Source organism: Eleutherodactylus coqui, chromosome 4, assembly GCF_035609145.1.
Source record: "Eleutherodactylus coqui strain aEleCoq1 chromosome 4, aEleCoq1.hap1, whole genome shotgun sequence".
NCBI classification, from domain to species: domain Eukaryota; kingdom Metazoa; phylum Chordata; class Amphibia; order Anura; family Eleutherodactylidae; genus Eleutherodactylus; species Eleutherodactylus coqui.
The window spans coordinates 169,758,918-169,777,749 of record NC_089840.1 but is presented as its reverse complement, the minus strand read 5'-3'; the positions used below and the strand labels follow the sequence as shown (position 1 = coordinate 169,777,749).

At 45.6% G+C, this 18,832-nt stretch overlaps 1 protein-coding gene across 2 annotated transcripts in view; it reads right to left on the bottom strand.

Moving 5' to 3' along the window:
• The window catches only part of DLG5 (discs large MAGUK scaffold protein 5), a 174,121-nt gene that overhangs the window by 28,070 nt on the left and 127,219 nt on the right, over positions 1-18,832 (bottom strand). For both annotated transcript variants that reach the window (XM_066600370.1, XM_066600371.1), the window contains 7 exons: positions 12,525-13,448; positions 12,313-12,442; positions 12,047-12,191; positions 11,481-11,602; positions 8,095-8,169; positions 7,153-7,321; positions 365-527 (listed from right to left, as the gene is read on the bottom strand). In XM_066600370.1, coding sequence (XP_066456467.1) covers positions 365-527; positions 7,153-7,321; positions 8,095-8,169; positions 11,481-11,602; positions 12,047-12,191; positions 12,313-12,442; positions 12,525-13,448 — 1,728 coding nt within the window. The remainder of the gene's footprint in view (positions 1-364; positions 528-7,152; positions 7,322-8,094; positions 8,170-11,480; positions 11,603-12,046; positions 12,192-12,312; positions 12,443-12,524; positions 13,449-18,832) is intronic.

Here is an 18,832-nt window from a genome sequence, read left to right as displayed (position 1 = left end):
CGTAGGTCACTGCAGAGGCACAGGTTCGCATCCCGCTGCGAGAATCTCACAGTCGGAATCCGACCCAGTTGTCTGCACTTGGCCTAAAGGAGCGATTCTTGCAAGGATAAAGTGAGAGACAGGCAATGCTTGCTTGTAAACAACCGCAACTGGTCTTATTTTTGAGCAAGCAAAAAAAAAAAAACAGATTCACTCATTATCGGTGTGCTACTGCTGCAAAATACATATTTCCAGTTAAAGTGCCACCTGTTTCCATAATTAAAGCCCTGGACCTGCATTTTATGTGTCTTTCTCTTTACTGAAGTGTTAGTGCGACACAAATTGTAGGACATTGTAAACGAATAGGGACAGAACGCTGCATTACCTCTAGCAGCTGGTCTCCATATTCCAGCCCAGCTTGCTGAGCAATGCTTCCAGCCATCACTTTAGAGACAAAAATGCCGCCACTCTCTCCACCACCAATTGAAATTCCTAGTGGTTCAGCTCCTTTCTGCACCTTAACATGTCGAGGTTCATCTACTAGTGGTCTGTGGAGAGAAGAAACATCTAAGCATCATTTAATAGTGGAAGGGTCTACTTTGCAATTTTTTTTTAATTAAACTTATTTTTTAGGGGACCTGCTTTATCTTTTGCTTTATCTTTATGCTTTTTAGGGGATTGCTTTATCACCTGTACGATATACTACATTACTTCTTTAATTATCAATGTGGCCTTTATGCCTTTACAAATCCTCACAATTAGGAAGGCAAAAGTTGTACTGTTTGACCACATCTATACATGCTTTACTATACAAGTACTGAATCTGCAGAAGTTCAAACTGAAAAAAGAGAGCGTGCTATTCCTGTGAGCAGTCAGAGTTGTGTACTGAGAGCAGCAGGGACCTGCGAGCAGTCAGAGTTATTTCAGCTGTACAGGGCAGTTCCCTTTTTGAATTGGTAGAACAGGACATGTGACTACTGCAGCTAACCACCAGCCCAAGAGAACCAATGATAGAGCTGTCACATGTCCCTGGTGTCAGTGACATCATCACCGCAGCAGGAAGTAGAGAGCATGTGTGGGGTGTTCGGGTGAAGACAATACAGTTTTTTTTATCTTTTGCCACAACTGTAACCGTCTTTCAACATTTTTATTCTTACCTAGATAACCTCTTTAAATCACTGTAAGGAAACCGAAACCTTGTGAATTCAGATGGATGAGACAGAGCTGTACCTGAAGTACTAGCAGACACTCACATTTCACATGACTTTATGTTATGAGCAGGTTAAAGTCCATATTAACTACCTATTCTTAGGTTGCATTGAGATGTGATAGATACACTTTGCAGGGGTCGTCCACAAAAGACATGTCTGATTCTCCCAGGAACAATGTCACACCAGTCCATGGGTTGTGTCCGGTATTACAGCTAGACTTCATTGAAGTGAATAGGGTTGAACTCCACCCCCATGGAAATTAACAGAAAATGGGAAATTACACCTGCGTGCTCTTGAGATTGGTGGAATCCCAGCAGTCAGACTTTTACTGAACTTGACCTCTTTGATATATGACATTTTCCTAAAGTCTTTCCCTCCGTCATACTTCCACTAATTACAACTAGGTTAACTACAATACATTTACAACTGGGTGAAATCTTGTTTGTGTTACAGGCCTAAAACAGTGACTGATGAAATTAGGAGGAGACTGCACTAAATATTTAGTTATTCTCTGTATTGCATGTAGTAATGCAATAACTATTTTAAACCAACATTTGAATATCTGCATTATTCAACATTTACCCCTTCACAAACCCAAAACAAACTAGAATTACTACATGCACCAACATGCAAAAGGTAAAGAAAATACAGGGCTTAATGGTTCAATTACAGGACACATCAGCAATAGCAATGTAGACCGCCACCCATTGCAGCCAGTATGTAAATGTATGAGGACAGGAAAACAACAGTCCAGCATGCCATCAGAGCAGGGGTGGAGAAAGCTGCAGGATAAGCAGGAAGACTCCAAGTTAGACAAGAGGCAGACCTCAAGCATCTTACTGAGGAAAACCTGGGCCTAGAATGGGCTGGAAGCCTCAGTAAAGACCTAGTACGGAAGACATATCTAGAAGATGAAAAGTGGGGAAGAAAGTAATAATGGCTTTGGGTATAAAAGGAGACATAACATAGGAGGTATGGAGAGGTGGCAAGACAGGGAAGAGTATCACAGGGTCAAAGCAAGATTGAACAGAAAAGTTGCATGCATGGTTTGGTAAAGAAAGCAAAAGTTACATATAGGTTGGAATATGAAGTGTAATAACAGACCATGTACATTAAAAGGAGGGAAGAGAGGGAAATATAAAAACAGGAACATGGATTAATAACAGATGACACTTAACTATTAAACACCACAAGACACAGCAGTCCTTGGTAGCAACAACTCTTAATTACTGGCTTCATTTATATTTTATAAATATATATATATTTAAATCCAATCAATTAATGTCCAAGTATATTATTAAAGCTTAGGCCACTCTCACGCATGCTTTCAGAAACCGCTGCTTGAAATCGCAGTCTTTTACTGCAATTTCGAGCAGCGTTTTTGAATGAATTGTAGAGCATTTGACTGCGATTTTCAAACACACCCCATCATTGTGATGGGTGATGAGGTGCATTAAAAATGTGTAAACGCAACCAAAAAATGTGTTTCTCGATCTGTTCATTGGGGGGCACAGCAAGACCTTGATTATAGCTTCTGCCACTAGAAGGCGACACTAAGTATAAAAGTGTTAACTCCTCCTACTAGCTATACCCCTATAACAAGCACCAAGCTAGCTCAGTTTGTATGCAAGCAGTCGGAGCAGCCAAGTAGGATACGACAATAGTTAATAAGTAACAATGCTCAAGAACTGTAACTAATTGTACCACCATGTGCGACTTCACTGAGAACACTCCAACTAGGAGGAGTATATGTTCTGTCATAATACCAGACTGGGTGGGTGCGGTGTCCCCCAATGAACAAGACGAGAAAGAGATTTTACGGTAAGTTCTTACAAAAATCTGGTTCCCTCATCTGTATCATTGGGGGACACAAGATCTTGCGATGTCCCATAGCAGTACCCAAGGGGGTTGGAAAATATAAGAAGCCCCAGGTGTAAAAAAGCGTAATCAGCTCTTTAACCGCGACTAGCGTTAATGGATGCCTAGATCTTCAGCATGGTCAGAGTATACTGGGATCCGAGTACCGGTCCCATCTACCCACTGGTAGGGAGCTTACTACGAGGCACCCACTGACCGAGTCACGTAAGCTGTAACATAGCCTGTAGACATGATAACCCTGGTACTGTAACCGGTAATGCTGTGAAGTAAAGTCACGTAGTCGTGACCCATGCGTCCCCTGGGACGCGGCGCTAATGATAAAAATGCAAAATGAAGTCATCCTTGCAGTGGATCGTGAACCCCACGTAGTTAGGTTATAAGCAACAGGGTGTATAATGACCTTCTACTGATAGCCAACCAAGAATAAACAAAAACGCCATGCTCCTCGCCAACATGAGCTGGACATGACCTCAGGACATGAGAAAAATTTGGCTGTAACACATGCCCAGCAAGCTGGCGGTCTCGCTGCCAACCGATGAGTCTGTACGACGAACCTGTTCCACCAATTCAAGATAGTATCTGCAGTTCTCTTTTCTTTTTTCGCAGAGTGTCATCCCAGCCGTTGACCTCGATTGAACGGCAGGGTCCCCCTACATCCAGACAGTAAATAGCGCCTTCACAGTCCCGCCAGCAAGGAGGGAGGTGACGTGATGCATCATCCTCTTGAGCCGAGAGTTTCTTCAGCCTGTCCCAGCAGCTAGGTATCCAAATCGACAGTACTACTGTCGAAGGGCTAGGTGAAAGCATCCCCCATGATGCGAGGGTGTTACCACTACCCGAGTTACTGAACGATGGAGACACAAGTCTCACAAATACATCAGTACTAGCACGCCAGACTGTTACAATGGTCACAGTATCCCCTTTCACATGAACTTGTGGGGGTTTTAAAGACGTCTAGCCTTGTGAATGGCGACTCTCTGGGTCGCCAACCAGACCTGGCTACTTAAATCGGCAAATGATATATTAGCGTCACAGCGAGATTACACAAGTATGTACATCTCGCAGACCCATGAGTGAAAACACCAGGAATAGCGAGAGACTAGCTCTAAAAATTGAAAGCAGCATAAGTATATACTGTTTCTTGATGTCCTACAAGCAATATTGTAGAAAAACCTAGCACAGTAGGAGCGCAGCGTGCTCCTGTATCTATCTGATGTAAGTGGTTCATCAACCGGATGTGGTGTAGACTGAAAATGGAATCCGGCCTGTGATAAAGAAACGCTCACAGCAAGTGTATCACAGCCATACAGGATGCAGAGAAACTGCACCAATCAAGAGGAAATCCCGAAAAGATTCCTTGGCCAGTGACTGTAACTCCAGAGACTGGGTCCATGAAGGCCTCAGGATGGCCAAGCCAAGAGTCTGGCCAGTAACAGCTCTGCTGGCGCAATTCACCGGTTTGAAGGGAGGTGCGACCGCCACAGAGAGCGGATTGACTGACGGCAAACGAGACACTAGAGGATGCATGACAGCCCACTCTTCATTTTGACAAAGCAGTTGACGGACTGGTTCCAATGTTGGACCAGAACCCTACACATGGTACCTGTGTAGGCAGGATCTGAGAAGAGCGCTATAAGAGCATAATAGGAGACTGCTCTGAATTCACAGTAATCCTTATACGGCAGCAGTCTGGCCATCCACAATAATGGAGGATCCACACGCTGCAAGGAGGCAAGTCCACACGCCACAAGGAGTAACACAGGAAGGGGTTGTTACCGGGGCAGGGCAGCAAGGGGAGAAATACTCACCTACTTAGTTACCTACTGTTCTGGGTGTGCTGAGGCTGGGGAATGCTCCCTCATTTTCAGCACTGAACTCCATCTTATCCACAGCCTATAAAGAGGGGGGGTGCTCTGGTATGGGGAACCCTATAGCTGGTGGGAAGTGATCTATCGCACAAAGGCATGATCGTGCCACCTTTTCTTCTTGGAGGAGGACAGACACTTGCCGTCTGTCCTCCTTGTGGGGAACAGGTAGCGACACACCTGCCCTGTGTGCCCACATCCTGTAGTCCTAAAGACCTGGATTGAAGAGGTCTGCCTCCTGCAGTACTAAGCTACAACTGAGCTAGCTTGGTGCTTGCGGGAAAGATATAGCTAGTAAGAGGAGTTAACACTTTTAAACTTAGTGTCGCCTCCAAATTGCAGAAGTTATACCCAAGGTCTTGCTGTGTCCCCCAATGATACAGACGAGAAACAGAGCAGACTGCGCTCGAAAATCGCAGAGTTAGAAATGCCACGTTCAACTGCAGGTCTGTGAAGTCCCATTGGAATGTTTGGGACGCCACGCAGTAAAAAGAGAGCGGCCCTACTTCAGGCTTACTCTACATAAAAAAAGCTGTAGGGACTTACTTTTTAAACTATTTTTGGCTGTAAACTAGTGATGTGGAATAAAGACAACAAGTGTTTTTAACCTTTTCCGGCTGCAGCCCTGTGGGGGTTTTTTGTTTTGTTTTTAGTTTTCCATCCCCGCTTTCATAAACCATAACTTCTTTACTTTTCCAGTGACACTGCTACATGAGAGCATGTTTGTTTTTTTTAAAGGCAGAGTTGTAGTTCTGAGCGGTACTATGTATCGTACCATGCAATTCCATTGACTTTCATTGACTCCATTCACCCCATATCACGTGTTCGTGCAACACACGTGTAATATGCGGTGAAAACACGGTTGGGGACATGAGCCCTTATGAGGGCAATTCATAAATAGAGTTGTCCTGGAAAACACCCTTTAAGCCATGCCATAGGCACAGACTAATAGATAGAAATCCATGGCAGCCCTGGGAGTCTTTAAAAGGCTCTAAGCTGTCATGACACCTGAATGCCTGCCCAGAATCTTATTGCAGGTGCGTAGTTTGGGCGACAGAAGGAAACCCCTCCAGCGGGCCTTGTAAATGCTGCTATCAAAACTGAAAGTGACATCTCAAAGGGTTAACTTGTCATGATTGGAGATATCACTGATCCTGTCCGTTGCATATGTATATAATATATATATATATATATATATATATATATATATATATAAAATACACACACACATATACACACACACACACATATATATATATATATATACATATACACACACACATAAATATATATTATATTTCTACACAAAATCAGCTTGGCACCCAAGCCTGTTCTATACAATGACATGTGCTGTACATCAGGAAGGGGTTAACATACCTATCGAGTTGCCCAAAATGTATCATTTACTATAAATGTACTATGATTTATGCCAGAAACTAGTGTAAATTATAGTTGAAATATATGCCAGCTCATAGCTGGTGTAGATTTCCATTCAATCGCATGGGGGAGCCAAAGATATGCCTAACCCCTTGACACTTTCAGGCATACATATATGCCCTGCAACGCCAGGGTTTGTATGGAGCAGGATCAGGAGGCGATCTCTCTTCATACATATGGTTGTTCTGTATCATACTATATCTGGTATTTTTATTCAGTGCAGTTTGCGTGTTTATCAAACCCAGTAAGTTGATACATCCTATGACAGATGGCGACCCTTCCCAATTCTAATACTTATAGGAGAACACCCTGGCTTTGTTCATTGTTAGAAAATTCAGGATGTTGATGGATCACTGCTATTACTGATAGGAAATGGCCATATTTGAGGCTCGCAATATTTTTTTTATATCCATCTTCTTGACTGGAGGATATGAAGAAACTAATATTTCATTTTGATCGCTTGAGATTTACAGCATTTTAATACTTTCAATTTATTTCCCTAATGTGAAACAAAAGGTTAAATTTTTGGGTGAAAATATTGTGAAATGTCTCCTTACATTCTGCAGGCTAATATTATTAATTAGAATATCTCCTATGCCGGTTCATATTACAGATCTGGATGTGAATTTAGTAAAGAAAATGGGAGGAAAGCAGAGTTCAGACATCGCTGCGCTACCAAACTCGTTAGAATGGAAATGGAAATGCAGTTTTATACAGCGAAAACCAAAGGACTTAATTACACACAATAAATCATTACTTCACAAACAAGACTCCAATGTTACCTGTCCTTCCTGCGCTCGCCCATGGGTACAGTGCTGATGGAAATTCTAGGCAAGCTGGCAACAGAATTTTGGGACTGGCTACTTGCAAACGATGAAGTTTCTAAGTTGAGTGGAGAATGAGGAGGGCTGGCGAGGCTGGGACTACTGCACTCTGACTGAGAGAGGGAACCTATGGATAGAAAACAAGACCGTGCGCACATGGGCTTATTCCTGGGTGCACCAAGCAACTCATTGTGTTAATAATGACTCTACCCACCAGATCAGAGAAAACTGAAAATTAGAGCTATATAGCCTGCAGAGGGGAAAACTGATGAAAAATGCCACGTAGTAGTCAAATAATAGCCAGAAACAGTGTTATTCTTCATGTATAATGGCACATTGCAGCTTTTCTGAAAAGTCGTCTGAAAGTGTGGCTTTGCTTTAAGAAAGTATCCATTAAAAGGAACCATGCTTCTGCAGCCCTCTCTGAGAGCACATCAGGTAGCGCCTGTCACATTGATTACACAGATATGCCTGCTGTAGGGATCTGTGCAGGAGCTTTAAAAAAATTTGCCTTCTAATAGTAGCAGCCAGAACTAGTCTGGCATATCTATCATGAGCTGCAGCTAGCCACACCCACCTCACCCTCCAGTCAATGATTGCCAGATATGTCTCTATGCACAGCAATAAGCAGACAGCTGTCAATCATTTTCTGGAGGGCGGCGTGGGTGGAGCTAACTGCAGCTCATGACCGTGCAGGATTACTTTCAGCACAATCCATGATTTTGAGTACACTCTGTGAATTAGCATTATAACAATCCACTTCACAATGGACAATGTGAATATACAGTTAAGTCAAAATAAAAAATTCTTATATATCCATCCATCCATCCATCACAGTTAAAAAACAAGAAGCCACAAAACACATTATGTCGTCACATAAAAAATATGTATGGAACGCACCCCTGTCTGAACCCATTGGACATCTCAAATATCTTGGCGTTAATGGGATTTTAATGCGTTCAGTTCTTGAGGATCCTAAAAGGCAGAATCAAACAAACACGTAAAACAATGCATCAGTATAAACACACAGTGGCAGATTTAGCAAACATTTCACACCAAAAACTAAAGTAAAAACAGCTACGAATTTAAAATGTGTAACTTTTAGTGGGAGGGGAGTGGCCTATAACAACCTGTTAAATTTACTATGACTTACACCAGAAACTGTAGCAGTGACCAGGCTTGGTATTACAGGCACTGAATTGAATGGGAACTTTGATTGCAATATCAAGCCTGGCCACTGCAGTGGGAACAGAGCTTTCTGCTTCCTGTAGAAATCAGCTTAGTGCATAAGTGCACTGGCCCAGAAAACAGCGGGTCAGAGGGCACCCCAGCTTGCAGAGAACCACCGATCTGCTATTGAGGGCCTATCCTTAGGATAGACCATCAATAGCTTACAACTGGACAACCACTTTAAATGTCGCGGTCATTAACGATTTGTGTCCCAAACAGCCCTGCCACAATAAACTGAATTGCAGTGAATGTCTGTGATTGGTTCATCGAGTGCTGGCTCTGGCTGAGCCGCAGCGTTCGAAAACCAATCACAGACAGCACTCCCTGCAGGCAGGAATTTTGAACCTTCAAACCAGGAAGCGCTTGCTGAAAACCTATAAGCAAGTCTGTCAGAGCTGAAGAGGAGACGTATGGTGGGCCTGACAATGGCTGTTAGGTGATGTATTTTATTTCATTTTTTTAAATTTTAATGCAGCCGGGGCTTATTTCAAGCCCCCACGAAAATCCCTGCAAGAGAGTGCTACGAAGTCACGAGGTTTGCCTGAAACATGTAAGACGGCACATGTCCCTTGTTCCTTTATGTCTGTCTGTCTGTCTGGATCATCTAATAAAAAGACTGAAAGCTTTTAACACAACGCTGGACTTTCCCCATTTTCCTGTGCATCAGTTGTGGTTTCCAGCCAGTCCGTGCGTGGGAGCGACCGCAGAAGAGGTGGTTCTGGTTTGCATTTCTCAAGCAGTGGTGGGGGGATTACAAGGTAAAAAGGAAACCGGTCATATCCCTAAGGCTACCCAGGATGTGGGCAGCACATTACTGTGACAGACACACAGATTTCAGCAGTCTGTCACCTATACTTTTGAACGTTTGCATTTATATTCATACCTTCACTGCTTCTCCCGCCATCCCCCTGCTGATTCACAGGTCTTAGTGTAAAAGCCCATTTATACACAACGATTATCGCTCAAAATTCGCTCAAAAGCTGTCTCTTTTGTAACTGCACTGACATCGTGCAGTTTTCATTATGCCGTCGCTCATCATTGTCTTTCAGCGTGCTGAAAGACAACGATGAGCCTTATCAGGGATTCACAGCAGGATACAGCTGATACTATTGTTTCAGCTGTATCCCGCTCCCTGATGACAGGATGGGTATGAAGAACAGAGCGGTCCAGCTCTGTTCTCCATACCCGGCACGGAGCGCTCAGCTGTATAAGAGCCGGGAGCTCCGAGAGGGGAACAGCTGGATGCAGAAGACAAGCGGGGACACCCGGCTTGTCTTCTGCATCCTCCGCTCTGAGTGCTCTGCTGTATAACAGCTGGGCGCTCGGAGTGGGGAACAGCTGGATGCAGAAGACAAGAGGGGACACACCGCTTGTCTTCTGCATCCTCCGCTCGCAGCGCAAGGTGATCGCTCATCTTGAGCGATCATCTTGCGCTGTAAATGACAAATTGATTATCGCTCAAAAGATGTCTCGTTGAGTCAAAATGGGCTTTAAGACTGCATATGAAGAGACCTGTCAATCAACGGCTGCAGGCCATGGTGAGCAGTGACCCAATTAAAGTCCTATCTGCTGGGTGCTGCAATCTTACAAATTTTATTACAAAACTTCTAAAAACTTTGTAAGTGACAGACTGCGTGTCTGTCACTATACAGTACTGCCCACAGCCAGGACAGCATGAGAGACCTGACAGGTTCCCTCCACTCCTCTTGGCTCTTGCCCACTTAGGTCTATTGTACATTAGATAATCTGTATGCAATACTGTTTGCCATCTGCTGATAAAAGGCAAAGTTTACATGGCAGATGTTCATTTTTTACAGAAACATAACAGGCAATAATCAACACAGACAGTAGTTGTGTTAGGGATGCAGACCTACATTACTGCTTGGAGATATCCCATCCTGCCCTGTCCACCAGCTTCTATGAGAGAAATCTAGCAAAAATAGGTCTGTATATGTCACACTGTGCATATTTGTGCATATGTGTGTACATAGAAAAAAGCAATTGGATGGGTACCACAGAAGACAGGGCAAGGAAGTACAGGACAGTGAATTACTGGCAGAATGCTAGACTTGCTATACGCTCTCTGACTGAAAGTGGATTGCAAATTACAGAGCAATAGAAAAATGGGGAAAACTGGATGAAAATCAGAACGTACATACATGAAACAGTGCAAACTTCAGCAAATGAGTGGGTAGAGAGAACTTGTTATCCCTTAGGAAACTTATTGTAAACTTAGGTACACTTTAATATAAAAGTGCATACTGTGTGAAGTGCAATCTACATTCATGCACTAGTTTCCTTCCTTGTGATTCGCATTCCTTATGCGTTGGCTTCCTTGTATTATGTTAGTGGTTTCAGCATATGAGTGCTGTTATTTTAGTTATGTGCCATTAAAGTTTGCATTACTCAGGTTTTCCAAGTTTTCACACATCCGGCACATGTGCACTTCTGCTGCATGGATACTGGGATGAATGGAAGGAGCTATATGTCTCCACAGATGAGCTTACCTTTGTAATTTGTTACATGATATCAGGAACAAGTATTGCTTTCTCACATTCTTCCATGAAGAATATACATGAGGTCATTCCTATTTGTGGTACCTGGAAGGATATTATTTTCTCAGCAAATCTTGCATTGCCATCTTTTTACTTCAGTTTCCCTGTGTATTGTTGTGGATGTCTCATCAGCAGCAGTGGTTTGTCTATCACTTGCTCTTCTTATATCAGGGCACAAGTCCAGGATCCAGTTTCTGCCTTCCTTATATTTTTTGGGAGGCTGTGTCACCTTTTGTGGGGTTTTAAAGGTTGAATACTCATTCTCTTGTGTGCTTTGTGCATTTTTAATAAAGCTTTGCTATATCTTTACCTATTCGGTTTTGCACCATGTTTTCTTTATGGATTTATTTACTTTTGTTTTTACCATTGAAAGTATGTAATGCTAATAATCTCTAAAGCACCTTAAAAGCAGAGCTCTGGCATCAGAGAGATACACAAACTTTCCACCAAAAAGTTAAAAAAAAATCTGCCCATAATCATTCCAGATAAATAATTGCTCACCTAAACGGGCACTGGAAGGCAAAGAGTTGGAGCCGTGTGGTACCCTGGGACGGGAGGTATCACAGTATTCACTTGGGTGTTTGTGACTCAGGTCCAAGCTTAGCCTGCCATGGTGTTGTGCACTGTGTGGAGTTAGAACACAGTTATATGTAAAATACAAATCTTTTAATTCCAGAACAAACATTTCCTTAAAAATACAAACACAAATCCCCACAATCCCTGCGATTGTAATGCAGCACCTCCCACGTGCCTCATAGTAACCAACCAGGTTCAACTGTTCTAAAGATCACAAACACTGGAACTATTTGAGCTCTCGTTTTCCTTACATGGTTTTGACACAAGTCACCCACATAAGTGACCTAGCTTCCCCTCACACATACATGTATGTCTTGCAGGGTTTGTGGGCGGACTGATGACAATGCAGCCCCCTGGCTGCTAATGTAATTCTGGTCCTGCAGTTCTTACATATTTTCCACATACCAAGTTTGGTAGGAGTAATTCTGAACAATGTAAAAGCATACAGGAAGCATGCCAGATGGACATGTTTAAAGGCTGGCAAGTTGTACCTTTGATGCATGTGCTGGGAGCAGACCTGGCCTGTAGAGGATGGACAGTTATTAGACGGAACGCGATGACTCCAAGCCGTGTAGATTGGATTCCTTAAAACTGCGGTAACAGCAGGACATGGAGCGAGGTTCCGAGGTACCGTACCTAATTAATAAGCAATTTTAGGCTATGCAGAATAGATCTCTACGTACTTCAGTATTACAGCAGCATTAAAATCAAGGGTTTGAACAAAACAGTTATTCATTGAGTCAATTCTTTAACTCACCTGACATACCAGATCCATACAAACTAGATGCAAAAATGTCACTATGGCGAGGAGAACGAGTGGGAGAGAACCTAACCCACTCATGATTTAGTTCAGGAGACAGGCGATCCTCTGAACTAGGAGAAAACTTCTGTAAAGAGAGAGATGAACTAATAAGTCTAGGTAAGTGATTTATTTTTCACAGGTTACTGAACAGAATGATGAAAACTCACTTGTAGCGAATGGTGGGGAATAGTGACCGGTGCTAATCTGTGCTTTAAAGCTGGTGCAGACAAAGGTCTGGGTCTCTTCACTTCAGGCTCTTCTGCCCTCTGCAAGCAGCTTTCCACATCTCCACTTCCTCTACAGCCTGTCAAAGAACACTCTACCCCGTTCTCTCTGCAGCATTTTCCAACCCCCCGGTTATGATGGGTTTTATGGGTACTCTCTTGGGAGCTGCTGGTGAGAGCAGTGGGTAGAGGACTAGTAGGTGGTGAACCAGCAGTTACAGTGGAATCGGATGCAGAGCTTGACTGGTGTCTGTGTTTAAATTTAATGGAGTCACTGCGTTTGGGAGGTGTTGGAGGAGATGGTGGCCTGTCTACCTTTGAAGGCTGGGAGGAGTGAGATATTACTGATCCAGGTGACATATAAGTGAGTTTTGGAGGTGTCTGAGGTCGTTTGAAAGTTTCTGGATCAAAAATGGACTTCCTCTGTCTTGGTCTTTTAAAGACCGTGAACTCACTTTGGGAGTGTCCAGGACTTACCATAACCTTTGGCCATGTGCCACTACTCCTCTTGCCAGTGGATGCCTCAACTAGAGCGTCTGTAATAGCATCAGTATAGGCAAGAGGCCTACTTTCCTCTTCTAGCAATTCATAGCCCCGTCCAATAAAAGCATCTCCCCCTATGGACCCCAAGCTGTGCTCCGAGTGACTGTGGCAGCTCAACTGAAGAGCTCGCTCTGATCCGCTGCAATCACCCATCTCTTTCTTGTGATCAAGAATATCTGTGCGAAAGATGTCAGTCTGTGTAGAGCTGTTATTCTTTAAGTTCCTTTTATTCTGTGCTTGAATGTTTGGAGGGAGAATGCGACAAGAATCCTTCAGGTTTTCAAACAGGTTTTGTCCACTCCAAGATGTAGCAGGTGGAAAGACCTATAAAAGCAAAGTCTTAATAGGTATTGTTGCTTAAATTAAGCATTAGACCAAATACACTAAATTATATAGAACTATAACCTTCAAGTTTTCATACATACTCATACCCTAGGTATGCTATGCAGTCATCGAAAGCATGCATAACAGCCCTATGAAGATGCACGTAGTGGCTGAAGCGGAATTTACATGGACTGTCAATCGGTCATTTTAAGCAAGTGCAGATCAGTAAGAGAAAACCCTAATTTCATGTTTTACACAGTCTGACAAACGGGTCAATCAGCTGACGAATGGGTCAATTATCAGGTGAATGAGCATTCTAATGGACACTCGATTCCTGGCCTGTATAAATGTCTCTTAGGGTTATAAAAACACAAGCTCACAATCTAAAAGATGCACAAAAGGAAAAAAGGTCTAAATAAGGCCCCCTGACCACAGGCAAGGTGGAATACCACTAGCGATATTCCGCCGCCGGGGAGCAGGGAAAAGAACTGACAGTTCTCTGCGGTGAGCCTATCTGACAGATAAGCTCACCTCGGAGAATCACAGTATGCTGCAATTTGAGTCCCAGGAATGGAGAATCGCTATGATTCTCCGCTCATTGACAGGGGGCTGCGCTTTACATAGCAACGCTATGGAAGGCATGCACTGCGTTACTCGCAGCTGGATTATCGCTGTGAGTAACGCAATGCAAAATTGTCCATGGACAGGAGCCCTTACAGTTGCATACTTTAAAAGACCTTACTTTGTTATAAAAAAAGACCTCATGAAGAAGCTTGCATAATAAAAGGAAAGTTGGCATCAGAAGTTGTAGACTGATCTGAGAAGTGAAGAATAAGCAGGTTCCACACTGGAGATTTTGCTACAATATATTTAACCCCTTCCCGCTCCATGACGTACCGGTACATCATGGGAGCCTGGTACTTCGCGCAAAATGACGTACCGGTACGTCATCGGGATAGCGCGAGATCATGACTGACCTCGCGCTATCCCGCAGCGGGAGCCGGCTGTCAGTCACGGCCGGCGTCCCGCTGCAACAGCGGGGGGGCATCAGAGATGCGCCCCCCGCTGTTAACCCCTTCCCTGCCGCGATCTAAGTCTATCGCAGCAGGGAAAGAGTTCACAGAGGGAGCGCGCTCCCTCTGTGTCTCCGGCCGGCTCTCACTATGTCATCGCGAGAGCCCGGCCTGTCACCATGGCAACAGGACGCCAGACACTGGCGTCCTGTATTGCCTATGCCTATGATCGCTGTATAAGCGATAAGGCATGGCAGAGCTGCCTTATGACAGCGATCATAGGTACAGTGCTGCAAGTCCCTCAGAGGGACTCAAATAGTGAAAAAAAAAAGAAAAGAAAAATGTAAAAAAAAGAAAAATGTAAAAAAAAAAAGGTTAAAAATCCCTTTTTTATGCTTTTTCTAATATTAGCATAAAAAAGGTTAAAAAAAATTTTTTTTACCCCACATATTTGGTATTGACGCGTCCGTAACGACGTGTACAAAAAGTTGAATACGCTTTTTATTTTGTACAACAAACAAGGGTTTTAAAAAACCTTTAAAAACAGAGGCAAAAAGAGGATTTTTTACTCACCGTAAAATCTCTTTCTCGTCTCGTCATTGGGGTACACAGCAAAGACCGTGGGATATAGCTTCTGCCACTAGGAGGCGACACTAAGCACAAAAAGTTAGCTCCGCCCTCTGGCTATATCCCTCCTGCCGACAGCAGGCTAATCAGTTTGTCATGCCAGCAGTTGGAGTAGCCATGCGGGAACCGAGAGACAACAATAGTTAGCAATATGACACATCAACAAAATTTAACTGTAATGAAAAACACATGACCATGTCTGACTTACAGAATCCGGAGTCCGACCAGGACCACCAACTGTGTCATATAAATAAAGAGGGGTGGGTGCTGTGTCCCCCAATGACGAGACGAGAAAGAGATTTTACGGTGAGTAAAAAATCCTCTTTTCTCGCTCGTGTCATTGGGGTACACAGCAAAGACCGTGGGACGTCCCACAGCCGTCCCCGAGGGTGGGTACAAATAAATCATAAACATAAATCATGCGGTCAGTTTACAGCCGTCTGTAAAACCTTTTGACCCAGCAAGCGTCGGCTGATGCAAACGTATACATCTGATAAAATTTAGAAAAGGGCGTGCAGGGATACCCAGGAAGCCGCCCTACACACTTGTGACACTGAGGCCCGTGATTTACCGCCCATGAAGCCCCCACTGCCCTGGCGGAGTGTGCCGTCACCGGAAACTGCGGTGTCTAACCCCTAACCCGGTAGGCCTCCACCACTGCCGAACGAAACCAGCAAGCAACTGTCACCTTTGATGCTGCAGGACCACGTCTCGGACCATCCGGTATCACAAACAGGGAACCCGAGCGCCAGAAGGACGCGGTCTGGTCCAAATACGTCCTCAGGCGTGGACTAGGTCTAAGGTATGCAGAGCCCGTCCCCTAGGGTGAACAGTCTCTGGACACGATGGTAGTACAATGTCTTCATTAATGTGGAAGGTTGACACCACCTTTGGGAGAGAAGACCGCACCGGTCACAGCACCACCCTATCCTGTTGAAAAACCGTAAAAGGTGGTTTTGCCGACAGCGCCGCAATCTCCGACACCCTGCGAAAAAAGGTAACCACCACCAGGAAGGCGACCTCCCAGGACATCAGCGGCCGCGGTATCTCCGCTAATTGTTCAAACGGATGGGCCTGTATGGCATCCAGAACCAGTTTTAGGTCCCAGGGTGGCATCGGAGACCGAAAAGGCCGGAACCTATCCCTTAAGGGAGCTGAGGCTCAGGCCCAAGTCCAACCCGTCCTGGAGAAAAGACAGGACGCGAGCCAACGAGAAATGCCTCGGGTGTGCCCCCCTCTGCTCGCACCAGCGAAGGAATGTTTTCCACACCCGGTGATATGGCAAAAAAATTCCATGCAGGAAAAAGTTTAATCCACGCTTGCCTGCAGAGCAAAATTTGTAATCCTCACTATTTAGTCATATTTAAAATTGTCAGGTGTACCCATCTCTAACCAGACACGTATTGGCTGCACAGAGCCCTCATCAGTGGTAGTGAAGTAAGCAAGCTGACAGCACAGCACACGATATTCTAGTGTTTGTTCTTTGGAATTACCCGGTGATATACTCTCAATGACGACGGCTTTCTAGCCCTAATCATTGTTGGAATAACTGGGTCTGAGAAACCCGTGCCCTCAGTACCGTGGCCTCAACCGCCACGCCGTCCAATGCAGCGTAGCCAAATTCTGGTGGTAGAGGGGACCCTGAGAGAGAAGATCTTTTCGCAGGGGTAACCACCAGGGCGCGACTGCTACCAGGTCCACAAGTTCCGCATACCATGTTTCTCGCGGTCAATCTGGGACTAAGAGAATCACAGGTAGCCCTCCTTCCTGATTCTCCTGAGCAGCCGGGAAATGAGAGGAGTTTGTGGGAAGACCTAGGGGTAATGACAACCCGTCCGGGGAGCCATTAGCGCATCTGCTGCTAGTGCTCTGGGATCCCTTGACCTGGCCAGCTAGGCTGGAAGCTTTTGTTTGAAGCGGGATGCCATCCGATCCAGTGACTCCTTTGCTGCAGGTCCAGCCCTGATGGCTTATGTAAGCCACCGCGGTCGCACTGGCATTCCCTCCAGCGGATGTGCAAAGAACTGCAAGGTCCGGAATACTGCTTGCAGCTCCAATACATTTATATGGGGACCGGAATCCTGCCTGGACCAGGTTCCCTGTGCCACCGGATCCCCCAGCGCGCACCCCCAGCCTGACATGCTGGCGTCTGTAGCCAGCACCTGCCACTGCAGGCGCAGGAACGACCTGCCCTGCTGAATGCATGGCAAGTCCAACTATCACTGGAGTGACTGCTGAACCCCTGGCGGAATCCTTATCTTCCGATCGAGGGATTATGCAAATTATCCTAAACTGGGCAAATGAAACCGCCTCAGAAAACGAGACCATTAGGTCCAAGACCTTCATTGCATGGCGGGTCGCCGTGATAGAAGGGACAGTACTTGCTTCTGCAGCAGCTGGCGTTTTGCCTCCGGGTGAGCCACTCGACCCAGAATCGTGTCGAAGCACATCCCCAGGTACACCATGCATTGTGCTGGCACAAGAGATGACCTCTTATAATAAATCAGCCAGCCAAACCTGGAAGAGTGTCCAAGGCAATCTGCAGGCTCTCCAGGTTGTCCCGCTGGGCCGGGGCTTTACCAGGATATCGTCCAGATATGGCATGGCAACGACCCCCCTGGACTGCACGAATGCCATTACTGCCGCTAAGACTCTTGTAAACACCCTGGGAGCTGTTGCCAGCCCGAAAAGCAACGCCGTGAACTGGAAACCATCCGATAACCACGCTGGGCAGTAATCCACCTAGTCATGATGGCGGTATGCCTTCAGCTGTCACTCTACCACCCAGCAGGCTGGGTACTCATTGCACCGACCTCGGAAGGATGGAAGGCTGAGTCGACCCTGAGCCGGCTACCTGACCCATGCGGGGGATTGAACCCACACACTTCAGGTCGTGTGTGCATGCCCCAATGCTCTGCGCCACGCGAGGCTCACCCAGTGCCCGAATCGGAGGAAGCGCTGGTGCTCCTGATGAATGGGGATTTGTAAATATGCATCCTGGATATCTATCGAGGAAAGGAACTCCCCTGCCTCCAAGGATGCGATGACCGGTCGTACAGATTCCATGCGGAAATGACGAACCGCCACCAACTTGATCAACTTCTTTAGAGAGTGTGGACCGCCTTGAGGAAAGCTGCTGCTTTCCCTGGGTCCCCCGGGGTTCTGGGCCGAAAAAAAGGGGCGGACGTGTGGTTGCGTCAGGAACTCTATCGCATAGCCCCTAGACACGACCTCCTGCACCCAGGTATCTGAGACATGAGTCAACCAGACCTGGCTGAACTGGAGAAGCCGACCCCCCACCCTATCCGAAAACAGGTGGGGGCAGTCCCTCATACGGAGGGCTTTGGAACTCTTCGTAGGCTGAGGCCCACGCCAAGAGACCTTGGTTTAAAGGGAGGCCTCTTCCTTTATACCCGCTCCTGCGGACCTTTCCTCTCCATCCTGCGAGAACTCGTCCGGCGACAGGGGCAAACGTCTCTGCTGCGGGGATGACCACTTTGGACGATTCTGCGGCAAAAGCGAGCTCTTTTTACCCGTAGAAGTCAACGGGACCTGGGCTTCCGAGGCGAACATGCTGGCTGGGGTCCGCCATCTGACGAGAGCAGGAACATTCAGCTTAGAATGCCCGTTGACCCTCTGAGATGAGCCCGCCTAGCTCGGCGCCAAAAAGGCGAGATCCTCCAAAGGGCATATTGATTAACGACCCCTTTGAAGAAGCATCTGCATCCCACGATTTTAACCATA